Source organism: Armigeres subalbatus, chromosome 2, assembly GCF_024139115.2.
Source record: "Armigeres subalbatus isolate Guangzhou_Male chromosome 2, GZ_Asu_2, whole genome shotgun sequence".
NCBI lineage: Eukaryota > Metazoa > Arthropoda > Insecta > Diptera > Culicidae > Armigeres > Armigeres subalbatus.
In genome coordinates, this window is record NC_085140.1 from 342,606,551 (window position 1) to 342,623,328 (window position 16,778).

The 16,778-nt window shown below is 43.8% G+C and overlaps 1 protein-coding gene across 5 annotated transcripts in view; it reads right to left on the minus strand.

The window, feature by feature from the left end:
* The window catches only part of LOC134212860 (serine/threonine-protein phosphatase 6 regulatory ankyrin repeat subunit B-like), a 224,217-nt gene that overhangs the window by 114,771 nt on the left and 92,668 nt on the right, over window positions 1–16,778 (minus strand). For 3 of the 5 annotated variants that reach the window (XM_062691111.1, XM_062691107.1, XM_062691106.1), the window contains exon 4: window positions 11,421–11,537. In XM_062691111.1, the coding sequence (XP_062547095.1) occupies window positions 11,421–11,537 (117 nt within the window). Of the gene's footprint in view, window positions 1–11,420; window positions 11,538–11,727; window positions 11,872–16,778 lie in introns of all 5 variants that reach the window. The other 2 variants (XM_062691109.1, XM_062691108.1) reach the window with 1 other exon arrangement.

Below are 16,778 nucleotides of genomic sequence, written 5' to 3' on the forward strand. Positions count from 1 at the left end.
ACACAATATTCTTCGTTTTGAAAACAGTAAACCCCTCAAAAGTAGAGGAATTCGCATCATGATGGCACGGCGCGGTCTAGACGGATTTAACATCGCTCGTAGCGCGTGACAACAACGGCGGAAAAACTTTCCACGATATTCCACTTTTCACCCACTCGGCATGGCACTATATACACACTCGTAGCAACTTTGTTCGATTGTTTGTTTGTTATTCTAGGTCAAAAACGAAGAATCAATTACCAACCTCATCGCGTCGCAGCAAATCGCTTCGATTGATTCGCAAGTATGACCGGGTCCGCAATCGCATCACTTCGAACAGGTGGTCCAGCTTGAACTGACCAGAGCAGAAGGAAAGCCCCGATCGGAACCAATCGGACCAGGATACGGGTCAATCAAGATAGCGTCCCATTATAAATTGCAACTTTTGCGGTAATCACCCACCTTACATCCTACAGGTGGGTTGTTAACGAGGAAATCTTTTCTAAAGAATCTGTTCAAGGGAAATGGGCTTGGGGCACGGAACCATTCTTGATGACCTAACACTCGAACAGGAGTTTAATTGTTGCACAATAGCAAATACTGGGACACATGTTTTATTAATGTTGAGCGAGATTGCAGAGTTATTGGAGACATGGAACGTGTCAAAAGTAATATATGATGTCAAGCAAGTTGCAAGGTGAATCGGTATCGATCCAACTCAGTATACAATTTGGCACATGCATGAGTGAACTTTGTCATGTGTACAACCAACTGGCGAATGAGATTTTACTACAATATTGCATGTGTTAAGGCATGGGTTTCAATCAGCAAGAATTTTTAACTACAAAACCCATCCTGGGACAAAAAATTCCGGGATTTTTATGTTTTTCCCGAATCCAGGGAATTATTTTCCAAAATCCCGTAAATCCCGTAAACAACTATAAAAAAAACCCTGTAGCGGTGTTAGTGCCTCTCTTGTGCATTAGTTAAAGTATAAAACATGATTGAGATTTTCTTAGCCTTTTTTTTGTAAATACATAATTCAAATCAAAGATCATGGCGGAAATTTGGAAATACTTCGGGAAAATGATCGCGAAAGAGCACGATGTCAGAAATGCCAACAAATTCCTATTGTGCAAAGGATCTTCAAGTAGCGCAACATCGGCTTGCTTCGAAAGTTGACGAATAAACATGGAACAGATTTGAAATTTACGCTGTGAAAGTTATTCTGCAACAAAGGACGAAACTTCTACTGTGAATGCTCCAGTGATCCATCTATGATGAAATTTGTCAAATGTCAATAACTAGTGGAAATCGTGACACGGCTGGCAGCAGAAAACGGATTTTCATTAAGGTCACTGATGACGGAATCCAAGTTTAAAAGTGCTCGCGTTTTCGGTGGTACACCACTCGATACAGAAGCAACGCACAACTGTCATTTTTATTGTTTCACGCATGCTGCGACGCAGCAAAGCTAAATCAACAAAAATGACAGTTGTGCGCCGCCTCTGAATCGAGTGGTGTGCCCCCGAAAACGCGAGCACTTTGGAACTTTGATTCCGTCAGGAGTGACCTTAAGTGCGATCACAAAAGGAAATCAATGCATGGATATTCTTTGCCCAGTTCAAAAACATCTGTTGGTAACTGATTATTACGAATACGCTAAGTCACAAACGCGAAATGAACTTGTGGACAGTGTTGAATCAGGTGAACTGCGCTGTCAAACATTATATGAATGGACCAGTCAAAGCCGCTCGTTGTTATGTAAATGTTAATGTTTATTTTGGAGACGGATCGTTTTCTAATTTTCGACAGGGCAGAATACACAGATCACTTCCAGCTGAAAGGATTATGGAGATGGTCAAAATAATGATTAAACAGTTTTGGTATAAAAGATAAACACATCGTAGCATCAACGACAGACGGAGCCTGAGTGATGGTGAAATTTGGAAGATTGTCTGATTACTTTGTTACAATCAAGCTATCCTTCTTGAAATTTGTGACATCTTGTATAAATATCTCTAAATGACTCTAAATGACGGCGAATGTTGACAGCGCTGACGGGTCCGCGACGTTAGGCATAAGTACGTTAGGCATAAGGACGTTAGGCATAAGTACGTTAGGCATAAGTACGTTAGGCATAATGGACGTTAGGCATAACGGACGATAGGCATAATGTACGTTAGGCATAATGGACGTTTGGCATAATTCTGCCTTCTTTATGTCATAGGCTGTTCTTTGGGTCATTTTATGCCTAACGTCCATTATGCCAAACGTACATTATGCCTATCGTCCGTTATGCCTAACGTCCATTATGCCTAACGTACTTATGCCTAACGTCTTTATGCCTAACGTACTTATGCCTAACGTACTTATGCCTAACGGGGTATACCCAGCGCGGTTCTTCCTAAAATTACGTAACGCTAAATTTGGTGATTTTGGACCCCCACCCTCCCCGTCGTAACACTTTTTGTATGGAAGGTTTTTTTATATACACTTGGCTTGACCCTCCCCTTCAGCGTTACGTAATTTATGAAAGGCCCTTTAGGAAATAGATTACTATGTCTGAAACTCGATTATGCATATGCACAACATGTGACAGATTTAGTTAGGAAAAGGTATTGGAGGGTAACCGCTCCCTTCGATGAGTACAACTCGTTAACACTATTCTTGTGAAATGGCGTATACGTCACTTTTTGAGATTACGGCAGTGAGGTTCTCAAGCGTATTCGAAAAGCAGTTGAAGCATTCCCTAAATCACCCGTAAAAAATGGGATTCTTCAGGAAAAAATCAACAGGGATTTTCAAAAGTAAAAGTTACTTCAACTGTTGATTTATGTTTAAACGCGATGGAATTCAACTGAAACGAAGCTTGAAAGCTTAATAAATAGCTATTTCTTATCTTATTACAGATAACGATCTTGAGGTAGACAAAATTCTTTACGTAGCCCTTCAGCCAATTAGATTGGCATTGGAAGCACTAGGTAGACGTGACGCTACCTTCCTATCTACGAGAGTTGCTAATAATCTCTACAATGCAGTTTCATACAGAATAAACGAGCGATGTAATAAAGAACTTGATACAGCATAGTTATATTCCTGCAAGGTCTTTTTTCATCGTCAGTTCCAGAAATGGAATAAGGGAATTATGGGTAAAACAAACTGCGGGTAAAACCGACACCACTTCAAATATCTGATTTCCTAACTGACAGAATTTTGACACACATTGAATAAACTTATAATAATTATTTTATTAAAAAACACCCACATGTAGCTCATTTTCATGAAGTGCTTGGTGGGGGTGAATTCGACACCTGCCTTCAAATCGTGGAATGCCTCTGTTTTATTAGACTCCTCATTCGCATAATGTAATTCGAAGAATACAACTAAATCAGAGATTGTTCACATGTAAATACCGTCTTTGGGCACGACAACGGGTCCATGGGATAAAATTGAGTCATCGAGGATAATCTACAGGTCAGATAATGAAAGCGCCCAAAGAGGAATGGTATATTTTAGTTTCTTTATTCTTAGATACATTCAATCGATTCTCTAGTATTGTTTTTTTTGTGATCCATTTAGACACAATTTATCTAGAAAACAAATCGTTTCATAAAAATTGTTTCCAGTTTTTTATAGTTTGTTATACATACAGAATCTGTTAATCAAGATTTGAAATTCCCATACAAAATGTACGACAAACCATTTCATCAAAAAGATTGAGTTTTGTTTTTCAATTTTTTTTCCAGTTTCATCATAAATCGAAGAAGCAAACGGCTGTAAATTTGCAGAAATTGGGCTGCCTTTTCTTGAGTCATACAAATATCAACTTTGTTTTATATATATAAATGATCCAAAGTTGAAAATTCCATGCAACCTATCTTACCCGGTTCGGCTTGGACAGTTCCTTTTTTCACCATAAATCGAATTTTATCAAGAAATATTATTGTGGGACCTCATAAACTGATGCTGAATGAAGTTTCTGGTCCGGGAAACAGCTTTAAAGATTGGGAATCTGTAAAAAAAAGCTTAGGGTACCGGTTTCACCCAGTTTTCCCCTACTCCAAAACCCAAATAATTAAATTTCTTAAGGAACAAGGAGTGAGACTTATTCGAGATTTCAATGACGCAGACTCTTCTGTATAGTCTTCAGACCATCCGAATATATGTGAAGACCAACTGGCTGAGTCATCTAGTATGAGCATGAGCATGATGGCCGCGCATTCAGTAGTTGCTACTCCGTGATGGACCAGAACATTCGCAATTACACAAGGAACCAATGCACAGTGTTGCTCTTTGCCTGTTTCTGTTGATTTTTTCGCTGCACTTTGTTTGGAGAAGACGTTAGATATGAAAATCACCTTCTTTTGAGAAATTCTTTGAGAGGATTCATTCAATTTAACTTATTCATCAAAACCATATATGAACCTAGTGTGTTCAGGAAAGTTGTAGCGGATGGTATTTCAAGCCACTTTGCCAAAGACACCCATACCTAAGGCTTATAAGGACTATGTCAAAAATTAGTTATCCACATTAATTTATTCGAATAAAAAAGGTTTTTCGTGTGTCCCATCTACAAAAAGGGCGATAAGCTGGATTGTAGCAACTACCGCGCAATCACATTGCTGAACGCCGCCTACAAGGTACTCTCCCAAATTTTATGCCGCCGACTAACACCAATTGCAAGAGAGTTCGTGGGGCAGTAACAGGCAGGATTTATGGGTGAACGCTCTACTACAGACCAGGTGTTCGCCATACGTCAGGTATTGCAGAAATGCCGCGAATACAACGTGCCCACACATCTATTTATCGACTTCAAAGCCGCATATGATACAGTCGATCGGAACCAGCTATGGCAGCTAATGCACGAAAACGGATTTCTGGATAAACTGATACGGTTGATCAAGGCGACGATGGATCGGGTGATGTGCGTAGTTCGAGTTTCAGGGGCATTCTCGAGTCCCTTCGAAACGCGTAGAGGGTTACGGCAACCCAAGCAGCACACATGTTGTAGAGAAGTTACAGTAACTCATATGTAACCATATTTGGTCACATTTGAGTTGCTGCAACCAAATCAGTGTGAGTTGTGCTACTCGGGAAGGTGATGGTCTCTCGTGTTTGCTATTCAACATCGCTTTGGAGGGAGTAATACGAAGGGCAGGGATTGACACGAGTGGTACGATTTTCTCGAAGTCCGTCCAGTTATTTGGTTTCGCCGACGACATTGATATCATGGCACGTAACTTTGAGAGGATGGAGGAAGCCTACATCAGACTGGAAAGCGAAGCTAAACGGATTGGACTATCATCAATACGTCGAAGACGAAGTACATGGTAGGAAGAGGCTCAAGAGAGGTCAATGTAAGCCACCCACCACGAGTTTCTATCGGCGGTGACGAAATCGAGGTGGTAGAAGAATTTGTGTACTTGGGCTCACTGGTGACCACCGATAACGATACCAGCAGAGAAATTCGGAGGCGCATGGTGACTGGAAATCGTACGTACTTTGGACTCCGTAAGTCGCTCCGATCGAATAGAGTTCCCCGCCGTACCAAACTGTCTACCTACAAAACGCTTATAAGACCGGTAGTTCTCTACGGACACGAGACCTGGACGATGCTCGTGGAGGACCAACGCGCACTGGGAGTTTTTGAAAGGAAAGTGTTGCGTACCATCTATGGTGGGGTGCAGATGGCGGACGGTACGTGGAGGAGGCGGATGAACCACGAGTTGCATCAGCTGTTGGGAGAACCATCCATCGTTCACACCGCGAAAATCGGAAGACTGCGGTGGGCCGGGCACGTAGCCAGAATGTCGGACAGTAATCCGGTGAAAATGGTTCTCGACAACGATCCGACGGGAACAAGAAGGCGAGGTGCACAGCGGGCAAGGTGGATCGATCAGGTGGAGGACGATTTGCGAACCCTCCGCAGACTGCGTGGTTGGCGAAGTGCAGCCATGGATCGAGCTGAATGGAGAAGACTTTTATGTATTGCACAGTTCACTCCGGCCATAGTCTGGTAATAAATAAATAAATAATGAATTTTGAAAGTTATTAAAATTTGCCTAGCAATATATGTTAATTATATTAGTTTACTTTTTTGAAAAAATATAAAACTTCAGAAATATTGCACTATTCCCACATTTATCCAAGCATTTCTTTCCTTAGCATTAGCATTGAGCAATTCGCACAAATTCGTAGGTGGTACAAACCTGGACTATTGTATTTGTGTAGAATAACTTTCATCCGTTACCACAGATATTGATTTAGGACTAATCACTACCTCTTAAATGGAAGCAATGCACTCTAAAATAGTCGAGAGCTGTCCTGGCCACGTCCTTGTGAATGCTGAGGAAGAGGAAGGATGGTTAGTTAAGGTGGTTATACAACAAAGCCACAAATCGGCCATCTTGGAAACCACGTGCTTTTTCTAGTGATTTTTCAAGAGCACGAATTGAAAGAACAACAACGTCCATGAACATCTGTAGATCGTTTGATTACTCATACTAAGCAATCGACTTTAATTTCAGCATTGTACAAACAATATTACGCTGGTTTTGAACTTTTGATAATAGGAGTAGAAAAACGTGTGGTGCATTTGAAATTCACCACATGGCTTGATTGTATATAATCACCTTAAACTCCTACTTAAGAAAGATGCAGATAACTCTACGACCTCTCATAAGTGTCACGGGAGGTCTTGGAATTGTTAGTGTGGGAGGTTATTGGCAGTAGGAATTGTTTTGGTAGAACGTGAAACACAAAGAGAACAAAGTAGGAAAGGGGTGAGCCTGGAATCGAACTCACGACCTCCTGCTTATAAGGCAGAAGAGGTAGCCACTACACCATCGAGCTCGTCGTGATTTTCAAGCTTTTAAGTGCATAAAAATACTGTTTCCCCAAACGTCGTTGTTCCATACAGTCATTTATCGGCACCTTACGTAAACTGAGCACAAGGATAATGTTCAGATTTGCGACCTAAAGCGTAGGTTTACGGCTCAAAGTCCTAAAGCTTATAAAAATGTGTTAACATTTGTATTGACCATAGTATAACCTTCTACCGAAGACAAGATGACTGCTGAAAGAGTAATAATAATATAATAAATTAGCAGTCATTTGTCTTAAATTCAAGAATTTTGTAGAACAACGACTTTTGGGGGATACAGTATTTTTATGCATTAAAATCACTTTAACATTGTCAAAACGTGAACGGAACGAATCGCAATATTCACAAGACTTGTAGAGGACACCAAAAGCTTTCGTGGTTGCGGTAGTTTTCGACGTTTATATTTCTTGTTAGTTTTTTTTTTAAGTTGAAAATAGCCCAAAAACACTAAATTGACTTGAGCCACCTTGAAATTTTATTCGATTTAGCTGAAAATTTGATAGGAGGCTTATTTTAGCATAAGAATTGTGATTCTGGGCTGGCCGGTTGAGTTTTTGATACTTTTTGAAAACATGAAGAGGTCTACTGGGCATGTATCCAGCTTTCCATGCTCGCCATAATGGCGGATGGTTTAAAAAGTTTGACATTAGCTGCTTCCAGACACTGAACTTAAATTATCGTCCAAGCATGCTTTGATGTCCTTCGTCGCCAACGACAACCCAAAATTTGTTAATTTTCGTCAACAATCTACTCGAGTATCCAACTTCACAAGTTTCCAATTGCTCATATGATTACATTTTAATTTTTATTGCTTTGTTTCAGAAATCTCTGTTTAGATATAGCAGTTTGAGGTGATTCAATTTCGGATACTCTTGCCTGTGAACGCCAATCCTTAGTGCATTTTTGTGAGGTTTCATTTTGTTGGCATCGAACCACTAGAAATTTGATGAGCTCTCCGTTGTCCAAAAGAGTTGAAGAAGGGTTCAGCAGTCATCTTGTCTTCGGTAGAAGGTTATACTATGGTCAATACAAATGTTAACATATTTTTATAAGCTTTAGGACTTTGGGCCGCAAACCTACGCTGAAGGTCGGAAATCTGAACATTATCCTTGTGCTCAGTTTACGTAAGGTGCCGATAAATGGCTGTATGTACATGAAGTAATAGACCTCTTAGAATTGTTTTAGTTACACTTAAAGTTTTCCACTCGATTTTCTATTAAGCTCCTTTTCCATAAATTCCATACGTAGCAGGACATTTGATAATATACTTTTTTTATGAACTGGACGATATCGGTGTGTGTGTGTTCTAAAGCTCACCGCGAAAAGGCTATGGCGTGCTGAGGAAGAAGTTGTCGAAGCCCTGGGCCAGCTGCGGCGTTTTCTGCAATACACATTAAGCACTCGTGAAGGCTGGTCTAAAGCCGACGTATAGTTCCAGAAAATTTCCAGCGATTCGATGCCGACAAAATCAGCTTGAAGCTTAGGCACGACTCCTTCTGGGACGGAGCAGAACTTCCAATGTCAAAAGTAGTTTCAAAACAAAGAAGCAAAGACCTTCTTCCTTAGATGTATTGTTGGTTCTCTATTTTACTGACAAGTTGCCATGCAATAGTGAGAACGAATCCGGAAGACTTCTTTTGACTGCCCCACAAAATTTCCCTGTGGATTGGCGATGGCAATGGTTTCCGAAATTAATTTCACCTCACACCTCTGAACAAATTTCCTGATTCTGCATTGATATTCTTCGTCGTTTCAAAATGAAAATGTAATCATGAAAAATGTGAAAATTGTAAAGTTTGATACTCGATTAGATTGTTGACGATGCTAGATGCTTAGACGACGATTTCAGTTCAGTGTCTGGAAGCAGTTAATGTCAAACTTTTTATAGCATCCGCCATTATGGCGAGCGTGGAAAGCTGGATAGACATTTTATAGACACATTGTTTGGTTCTCACTTTTAGATGGATTAATCAATTCACAGATTTTCTCAAAAGAAGGCCCTTTCCATCTCTAACGTCTTCTCCAAATAAACTACAGCGAAAAATTAACAGATTCGAAGTTATTATAAAAAGCGCACGAAATCGGCAAAAAGCAACACTGTGCAATGGATGGAAATATGAGATTTGCTTTCCGACCTCAATGTACACAGTCCGAGAGCTCTAGTATTTTAAATGGTCGATAACGGTGCTGGCCACGTCCTCATGGTCTATCGGGGATGGAAAGGAATTGGTGTACAATCACTCGCTCACTGCATGCCGAGAATACCTCTGCACTCGTTACGAGTTCATGCGGAATTTTTAGTGGAATCTTTATCCAGGGAGGGGTCACTAGAGACCCCAAACATTAGTTAATTTTTGGTTCACCTATTATTGGTATTATTGATGATAAATTGAAATGTAATTCTCATATCAACAATGTCATCAAGAAAATAGTTAAACAGCTCCATCGTCGTTGTTACCAGAGGCCGATAGGATAGTCTATTAGACTATAAAAGAAAGTAAAAATCTACGGACGTAAAAAGAAAAATAAAGAAAAGTAAAAAAGTCTATGACATATTTAAAAAACCAAAGGGTGATAAAGAAGAACCACCCTGATTGTAAACTCTACGGAGAATAAATAAGAACAGGTTGGACATGTGACATGCGTTGCCAGTCCAGTCCAGCCATTCCAGCACCCCCCACCTGGTGCGCAAAAGAAAAGCACCTCCCAAACTAGAACAAGAAGAAGAAGAAGCCTCAATAAAGAAATAAAAGAATTCTTCCGAAATCTAATCGCCCAACAACACCAGCAAAAAACTCTGCTGCGAAACTTTGCCTGTTTAAACAATCTTGGACAAAGCATTGTCAACCTTCATTAAGATACTATTAAAAGGGCTAGTAAACCAACTTCCAGTTCTTTGTAAACCTAGCACAAAGCTAGGACTCTGACCACGTCATCGCTTCGAACACACAAGAATTTATGCACATACGAAATCTTATAGAATGAAATTCAAATCTTCTAGAACTTTTATAATAGTGTGAAATTTCGGGATACTTTTACATGTATTGCATTCTAATTCCCTTCATCGAAAATGACTGCACTAGACAATTCAAGAGCTATCGGCGTACCAAATCGTACTTTACAGTACACAAAGGAATCTATCTCCCTTCATACCATCACACCATTCCATTTGATATCGATCCAGTCGTCCAACGGAACGAACTGTACCGAACAATTCAAGCCGATTCGATGAACGAACGAACCTGATGGATGAGCGGTTGCGTGTGTTGGTGCAATAAATTTCTCGATGTTTTCGTCACATTCCCAATCCCTGCGGCTCCTCGACGATTGGCGGAAACAGGAAACTGGGTAGCAACGCTGTGTGACTCGGTGCGCGTTATCAATGCATCTCTCGGGCTTTCGTGAAGCTTCGAGGGCGGTATTCGATTGGTTGTGGCTGCACGCACGGTCAGTTCGCCAAACAAGTGACAAGTGCGGTCACTACGGGAGACTTAAACGACGGCAGCTATGGGGAACCTGTCGGCTTGTTGGATACCGCTGTCGGGAAACAGCCCCATTCCAATCGATATTTTACGATATCAAGTATAATGTAAACTAATGGAAAACAAACATTGTCAGACCACAGGAACAACAATTCTGTCAGATGCCAAAACAATATTCAAAATTGAATTCCGTTCCAACATTCCACCGTAAACAGTAGGTACACAACATCACAGCCTAGGCAACAGTAAGCAGTGAGAGGGGGTTCCAATTTCAACTGCGAAATTCGTTCGACTCGCTTCCTGCAATCTAGGCCACGTGTAGTAACACCTGTCAATTGTTTATCACTCAAAACGGCGCTCCTGCTGTCCCAGTCGGATTCCTTCCGGGACCCAAAAAATCCATGGAAACTTTCGCGAAACGCGTTCCAAACAAACATGAACGGAAGGGTATGGAGCTGTTCATTGACGTAGTAAGGTATTTGATTCTGTAGAGAGCACTAAGTAATGATCAAAATAATTGATCCAAAAAGTTTATCAAAATTTGTCCAAAATGTATGTATAACCATTTTTCGCTTTTGAAAGAAGTTTCTGAGACTCAACCGATTACCAATCGGATCAGGTTGACAAAAATTATTTACAAAGTGTTTTAAAAAAATGGATGGCTGGAAAATCTAGGATTCACATATTTAGCTTTAAATTACTGTGATCCGAATTTTTTTACCTTTAATTTTCATTATGAGCAATTTGCTAAATAATATTATAAACTGGTGGTCATAATCGGGGGTCATTAAAAATGCGTTTTTCGAGGATTTATATCTAGAACTAATTTGGCAGATAATATTATAAACTGGTTAATCTTTGTGATTGCCCAACGGAAATCTGTTAGTGAGTCTTTATCTGACTACACCCCTGACCCTGACTTGAAATCAGTTTCCCGCCCTTTTTCACGGTAGAGTTCAGCCGTCACCCGGTCGCGTTTGAGGAGAAGAAAAGGAGCATCACGGAAATCGATTGAATCATTTGGAACCCGAGAGGGCGGGCTCAGAAAAAAAACAGCAGAAGGGTATACTTACACCGTCAGTCTTTGTTCGGATATCCTTACCGGCCGCAGTTAAAAGTGCCCGTAAAATAGCGGTTGCAGTTCCGGTTTGTCTACTAGCTACCAAATGAACAGCCGTTTGTTGCCGTGACTGAAAGTAGGTGAAAAGGTTAGGCATATAATTAGATTAGATCGTAGCAGTATTGAGGGGGTTGAACACTACTTATTTAATTAGTTTACGAGAAATCTTACGGAACTCAGCTTGTTTTCAGCGGAAATCGAATCCTGTGGTACTTGTTCGAAACTTGCAACTTTTACTAATCTAGTTCGAAATGACTTACCCCTGGTCCCACCACACCATCCGGCAACAGTTCACCAACAAATTGTTCATCTTCGAGTACCAGTCTCTGGAAGATTTTGAAGAAGGCATCCTCCTTCGCTAGCTGTAGCTGCTGTTCTTCTTCGACAGCATTTAGAATCGCTTTCTGAAAAAAATCGTTTCGATGTATGGCAGATGTTTTATGAGGTGAAGTATTGGCCCTGATCGATCGTGTTGATGATGTGCTCGAACAATTACGTAGAGTGTTCAAATGAAACCATTAATCAAATTTCTGTTTATTCTCCGGTTTGTGGGTCTTTAAGCTCAATTTAGAAGTCCAGCCGTCAAAGCTGAACTTCGCGCTAAACATCGAACAGATACGAGACGGCTTACTAGCCCAATATTACACGACAAGCGGCAGCCGGAGTCTGCACTTTCAACCGACGTGCAGCGGAACGCAGTGATATTTGTGAAATTAAATAGTAGTCACAAAAGACCAACCGTAATCCTTTGCGTGTTTAAAAGGATTCGAGAACGCCCTTGATACTCTCACTACGCTTATCACCCGATCCATCGTCGCTTTGACCAACCGTACCAATTACTCCGAAAACCCGTCTTTGGGCATTAACTGCCATAGCTGATGCAGCCTCATATATTGAAACCTACCTGAAATATCTTAAAATATTGATGATGATGGAGGGCAAATTGTCTGAATATTATATGTATTAGTCTCAGTTGCGTAGCCACTGTGGTGGTTTCGGACATATCCCCCCACAGAGACAAAATTTTGAGAAGAAAAAAATTTGAACCTTCTCAAAACTAAAAAAATCAGAAAAACCACAAACCCCCTTTTAAGAGACTCGGAAGCCTCCTTTCAAGAGGCTCGGAAGCCTCCTTTCAAGAGGCTCAGGCCTCCTTTCAAGAGGCCTGGAAGCCTCCTTTCAAGAGGCTCAGGCCTCCTTTCAAGAGGCCTCAGGCCTCCTTTCAAGAGGCTCAGGCCTCCTTTCAAGAGGCTCAGAAGCCTCCTTTCAAGAGGCTCAGGAAGCCTCCTTTCAAGAGGCTCAGAAGCCTCCCTTTCAAGAGGCTCGGAAGCCTCCTTTCAAGAGGCTCAGGCCTCCTTTCAAGAGGCTCAGAAGCCTCCTTTCCAAGAGGCTCCAGGCCTCCTTTCAAGAGGCTCAGAAGCCTCCTTTCAAGAGGCTCAGGCCTCCTTTCAAGAGGCTCAGAAGCCTCCTTTCAAGAGGCTCAGAAGCCTCCTTTCAAGAGGCTCAGAGCCTCCCTTTCAAGAGGCTCAGAAGCCTCCTTTCAAGAGGCTCAGAGCCTCCTTTCAAGAGCTCAGAGCCTCCTTTCAAGAGGCTCAGAAGCCTCCTTTCAAGAGGCTCAGGCCCCTCCTTTCAAGAGGCTCAGAAGCCTCCTTTCAAGAGGCTCAGAGCCTCCTTTCAAGAGGCTCAGAAGCCTCCTTTCAAGAGGCTCAGAAGCCTCCTTTCAAAGGGCTCCAGAAGCCTCCTTTCAAGAGCTCAGGAAGCCTCCTTTCAAGAGGCTGAAGCCTCCTTTCAAGAGGCTCAGAAGCCTCCTTTCAAGAGGCTCAAGCCTCCTTTCAAGAGGCCTCAGAGCCTCCTTTCAAGAGGCTCAGAGCCTCCTTTCAAGAGGCCAGAAGGCCTCCTTTCAAGAGGCTCAGGCCTCCTTTCAAGAGGCCTCGAAGCCTCCTTTCAAGAGGCCTCAGCCTCCTTTCAAGAGGCTCAGAAGCCTCCTTTCAAGAGAGCTCAGAGCCTCCTTTCAAGACTCCAAGCCTCCTTTCAAGAGGCTCAAAGCCTCCTTTCAAGAGGCTCAGGCCTCCTTTCAAGAGGCTCAGAGCCTCCTTTCAAGAGGCTCAAGCCTCCTTCAAGAGCTCAGAGCCTCCCTTTCAAGAGGCTCAGGAAGCCTCCTTTCAAGAGGCTCAGAAGCCTCCCTTTCAAGAGGCCTCAGAAGCCTCCTTTCAAGAGGCTCAAGCCTCCTTTCAAGAGGCTCAGAGCCTCCTTTCAAGAGGCTCAGAGCCTCCTTTCAAGAAACAGAAGCCTCCCTTTCAAGAGCTCAGAGCCTCCTTTCAGAGGCTCAGGAAGCCTCCTTTCAAGAAGGCTCAGGCCTCCTTTCAAGAGGCTCAGAAGCCTGCTTTCAAGAGGCCTCAGAGCCTCCTTTCAAGAGGCTTCAGGCCTCCTTTCAAGAGGCTCTGGAAGCTCCTTTCAAGAGGCTCAGGAAGCCTCCTTTCAAAGAGGCTCCAGAAGCCTCCTTTCAAGAGGCTCAGAGCCTCCTTTCAAGAGCTCAGAAGCCTCCTTTCAAGAGGCTCAGAAGCCTCCTTTCAAGAGGCTCAGAAGCCTCCTTTCAAGAGGCTCAGAGCCTCCTTTCAAGAGGCTCCAGAGCCTCCCTTTCAAGAGGCTCAGAAGCCTCCTTTCAAGAGGCTCGGAAGCCTCCTTTCAAGAGGCCTCAAGCCTCCTTTCAAGAGGCTCAGAAGCCTCCTTTCAAGAGGCTCAGAAGCCTCCTTTCAAGAGGCTCAGAAGCCTCCTTTCAAGAGGCTCAGGAAGCCTCCTTTCAAGAGGCTCAGAAGCCTCCTTTCAAGAGGCTCAGAAGCCTCCTTTCAAGAGGCCTCAGAAGCCTCCTTCAAGAGGCTCAGAGCCTCCTTTCAAGAAGGCTCAGAGCCTCCCTTCAAGAGGCTCAAGCCTCCTTTCAAGAGCTCAGGCCTCCTTTCAAGAGCTCAGAAGCCTCCTTTCAAGAGCTCAGGCCTCCTTTCAAGAGGCTCAGGCCTCCTTTCAAGAGGCTTGGAAGCCTCCTTTCAAGAGGCTCAGGAAGCCTCCTTTCAAGAGCTCGAAGCCTCCTTTCAAGAGGCTCAGGAAGCCTCCTTTCAAGAGGCTCAGAGCCTCCTTTCAAGAAGGCTCAAGCCTCCTTTCAAGAGGCCTCAGAAGCCTCCCTTTCAAGAGGCTCAGAAGCCTCCTTTCAAGAGGCTCAGAAGCCTCCTTTCAAGAGCTCAGAGCCTCCTTTCAAAAGGCTCAGAAGCCTCCTTTCAAGAGGCTCAAGCCTCCTTTCAAGAGGCTCAGAAGCCTCCTTTCAAGAGGCTCAGGAAGCCTCCTTTCAAGAGGCTCCAGGCCTCCTTTCAAGAGAGCTCAGAGCCTCCTTTCAAGAGGCTCAGCCTCCTTTCAAGAGGCTCAAAGCCTCCTTTCAAGAGGCTCAGAAGCCTCCTTTCAGAGGCTCAGGCCTCCTTTCAAGAGGCTCAGGCCTCCTTTCAAGAGGCTCAGAAGCCTCCTTTCAAGAGCTCAGAGCCTCCTTTCAAAGAGGCTCAGAGCCTCCTTTCAAGAGGCTCAGAAGCCTCCTTTCAAGAGCTCCTAGCCTCCTTTCAAGAGCTCTAAAGCCTCCTTTCAAGAGAGCTCTAAAGCCTCCTTTCAAGAGCTCAGAGCCTCCTTTCAAGAGGCTCGGAAGCCTCCTTTCAAGAGGCTCAGAGCCTCCTTTCAAGAGGCTCAGAAGCCTCCTTTCAAGAGGCTCAGAAGCCTCCTTTCCAAGAGGCTCAGGAAGCCTCCTTTCAAGAGGCTCAGAGCCTCCTTTCAAGAGGCTCAGGAAGCCTCCTTTCAAGAGCTCAGAAGCCTCCTTTCAAGAGGCTCAGGCCTCCTTTCAAGAGGCTCAGAGCCTCCTTTCAAGAGGCTCAGAGCCTCCTTTCAAGAGAGCTCAGAGCCTCCCTTTCAAGAGGCTCAAAGCCTGCTTTCAAGAGGCTCAGGAAGCCTCCTTTCAGGAGGCTTGGAAGCCTCCTTTCAAGAGGCTCAGAAGCCTCCTTTCAAGAGGCTCAGAGCCTCCTTTCAAGAGGCTCAGGCCTCCTTTCAAGAGCTCAGGAAGCCTCCTTTCAAGAGGCTCAGAGCCTCCTTTCAAGAGGCTCAGGCCTCCTTTCAAGAGCTCAGAAGCCTCCTTTCAAAGAGCTCAGAAGCCTCCTTTCAAGAGCTCAGAGCCTCCTTTCAAGAGGCTCAAAGCCTCCTTTCAAGAGGCTCAGGAAGCCTCCTTTCAAGAGCTCAAGCCTCCTTTCAAGAGGCTCAGAAGCCTCCTTTCAAGAGGCTCAGAAGCCTCCTTTCAAGAGGCTCAGAAGCCTCCTTTCAAGAGCTCAGGAAGCCTCCTTTCAAGAAGGCTCAGAAGCCTCCTTTCAAGAGGCTCAAGCCTCCTTTCAAGAGGCTCAAGCCTCCTTTCAAGAGGCTCAAGCCTCCTTTCAAGAGGCTCAGGAAGCCTCCTTTCAAGAGGCTCAGAAGCCTCCTTTCAAGAGGCTCAGAGCCTCCTTTCAAGAGGCTCAGAGCCTCCTTCAAGAGGCTCCAGAAGCCTCCTGTCAAGAGGCTCAGGCCTCCTTTCAAGAGGCTCTGGAAGCCTCCTTTCAAGAGGCTCAGAAGCCTCCTTTCAAGAGGCTCAGGAAGCCTCCTTTCAAGAAGGCTCAGAAGCCTCCTTTCAAGAGCTCAGAAGCCTCCTTTCAAGAGCTCAGGAAGCCTCCTTTCAAGAGGCTCAGAAGCCTCCTTTCAAGAGGCTCAGAAGCCTCCTTTCAAGAGGCTCAAGCCTCCTTTCAAGAGGCTCAGAAGCCTCCTTTCAAGAGGCTCAGTCTCCTTCCAAGAGGCTCAGGCCTCCTTTCAAGAGGCTCAGGAAGCCTCCTTTCAAGAGGCTCAGGCCTCCTTTCAAGAGGCTCTAAAGCCTCCTTTCAAGAGGCTCAGAAGCCTCCCTTTCAAGAGGCTCAGAGCCTCCTTTCAAGAGGCTCAGAAGCCTCCTTTCAAGAGGCTCCAGCCTCCTTTCAAGAGGCTCCGGAAGCCTCCTTTCAAGAGGCTCCAAGCCTCCTTTCAAGAGGCCTCAAGCCTCCTTTCAAGAGGCCTCAAAGCCTCCTTTCAAGAGGCTCGAAGCCTCCTTTCAAAAACTCAGAAGCCTCCTTTCAAGAGGCTCAGAAGCTTCCTTTCAAGAGGCTCTCAAGCCTCCTTTCAAGAGGCTCAAGCCTCCTTTCAAGAGGCTCGAAGCCTCCTTTCAAGAGGCTCGAAGCCTCCTTTCAAGAGGCTCGAAGCCTCCTTTCAAGAGGCTCAAGCCTCCTTTCAAGAG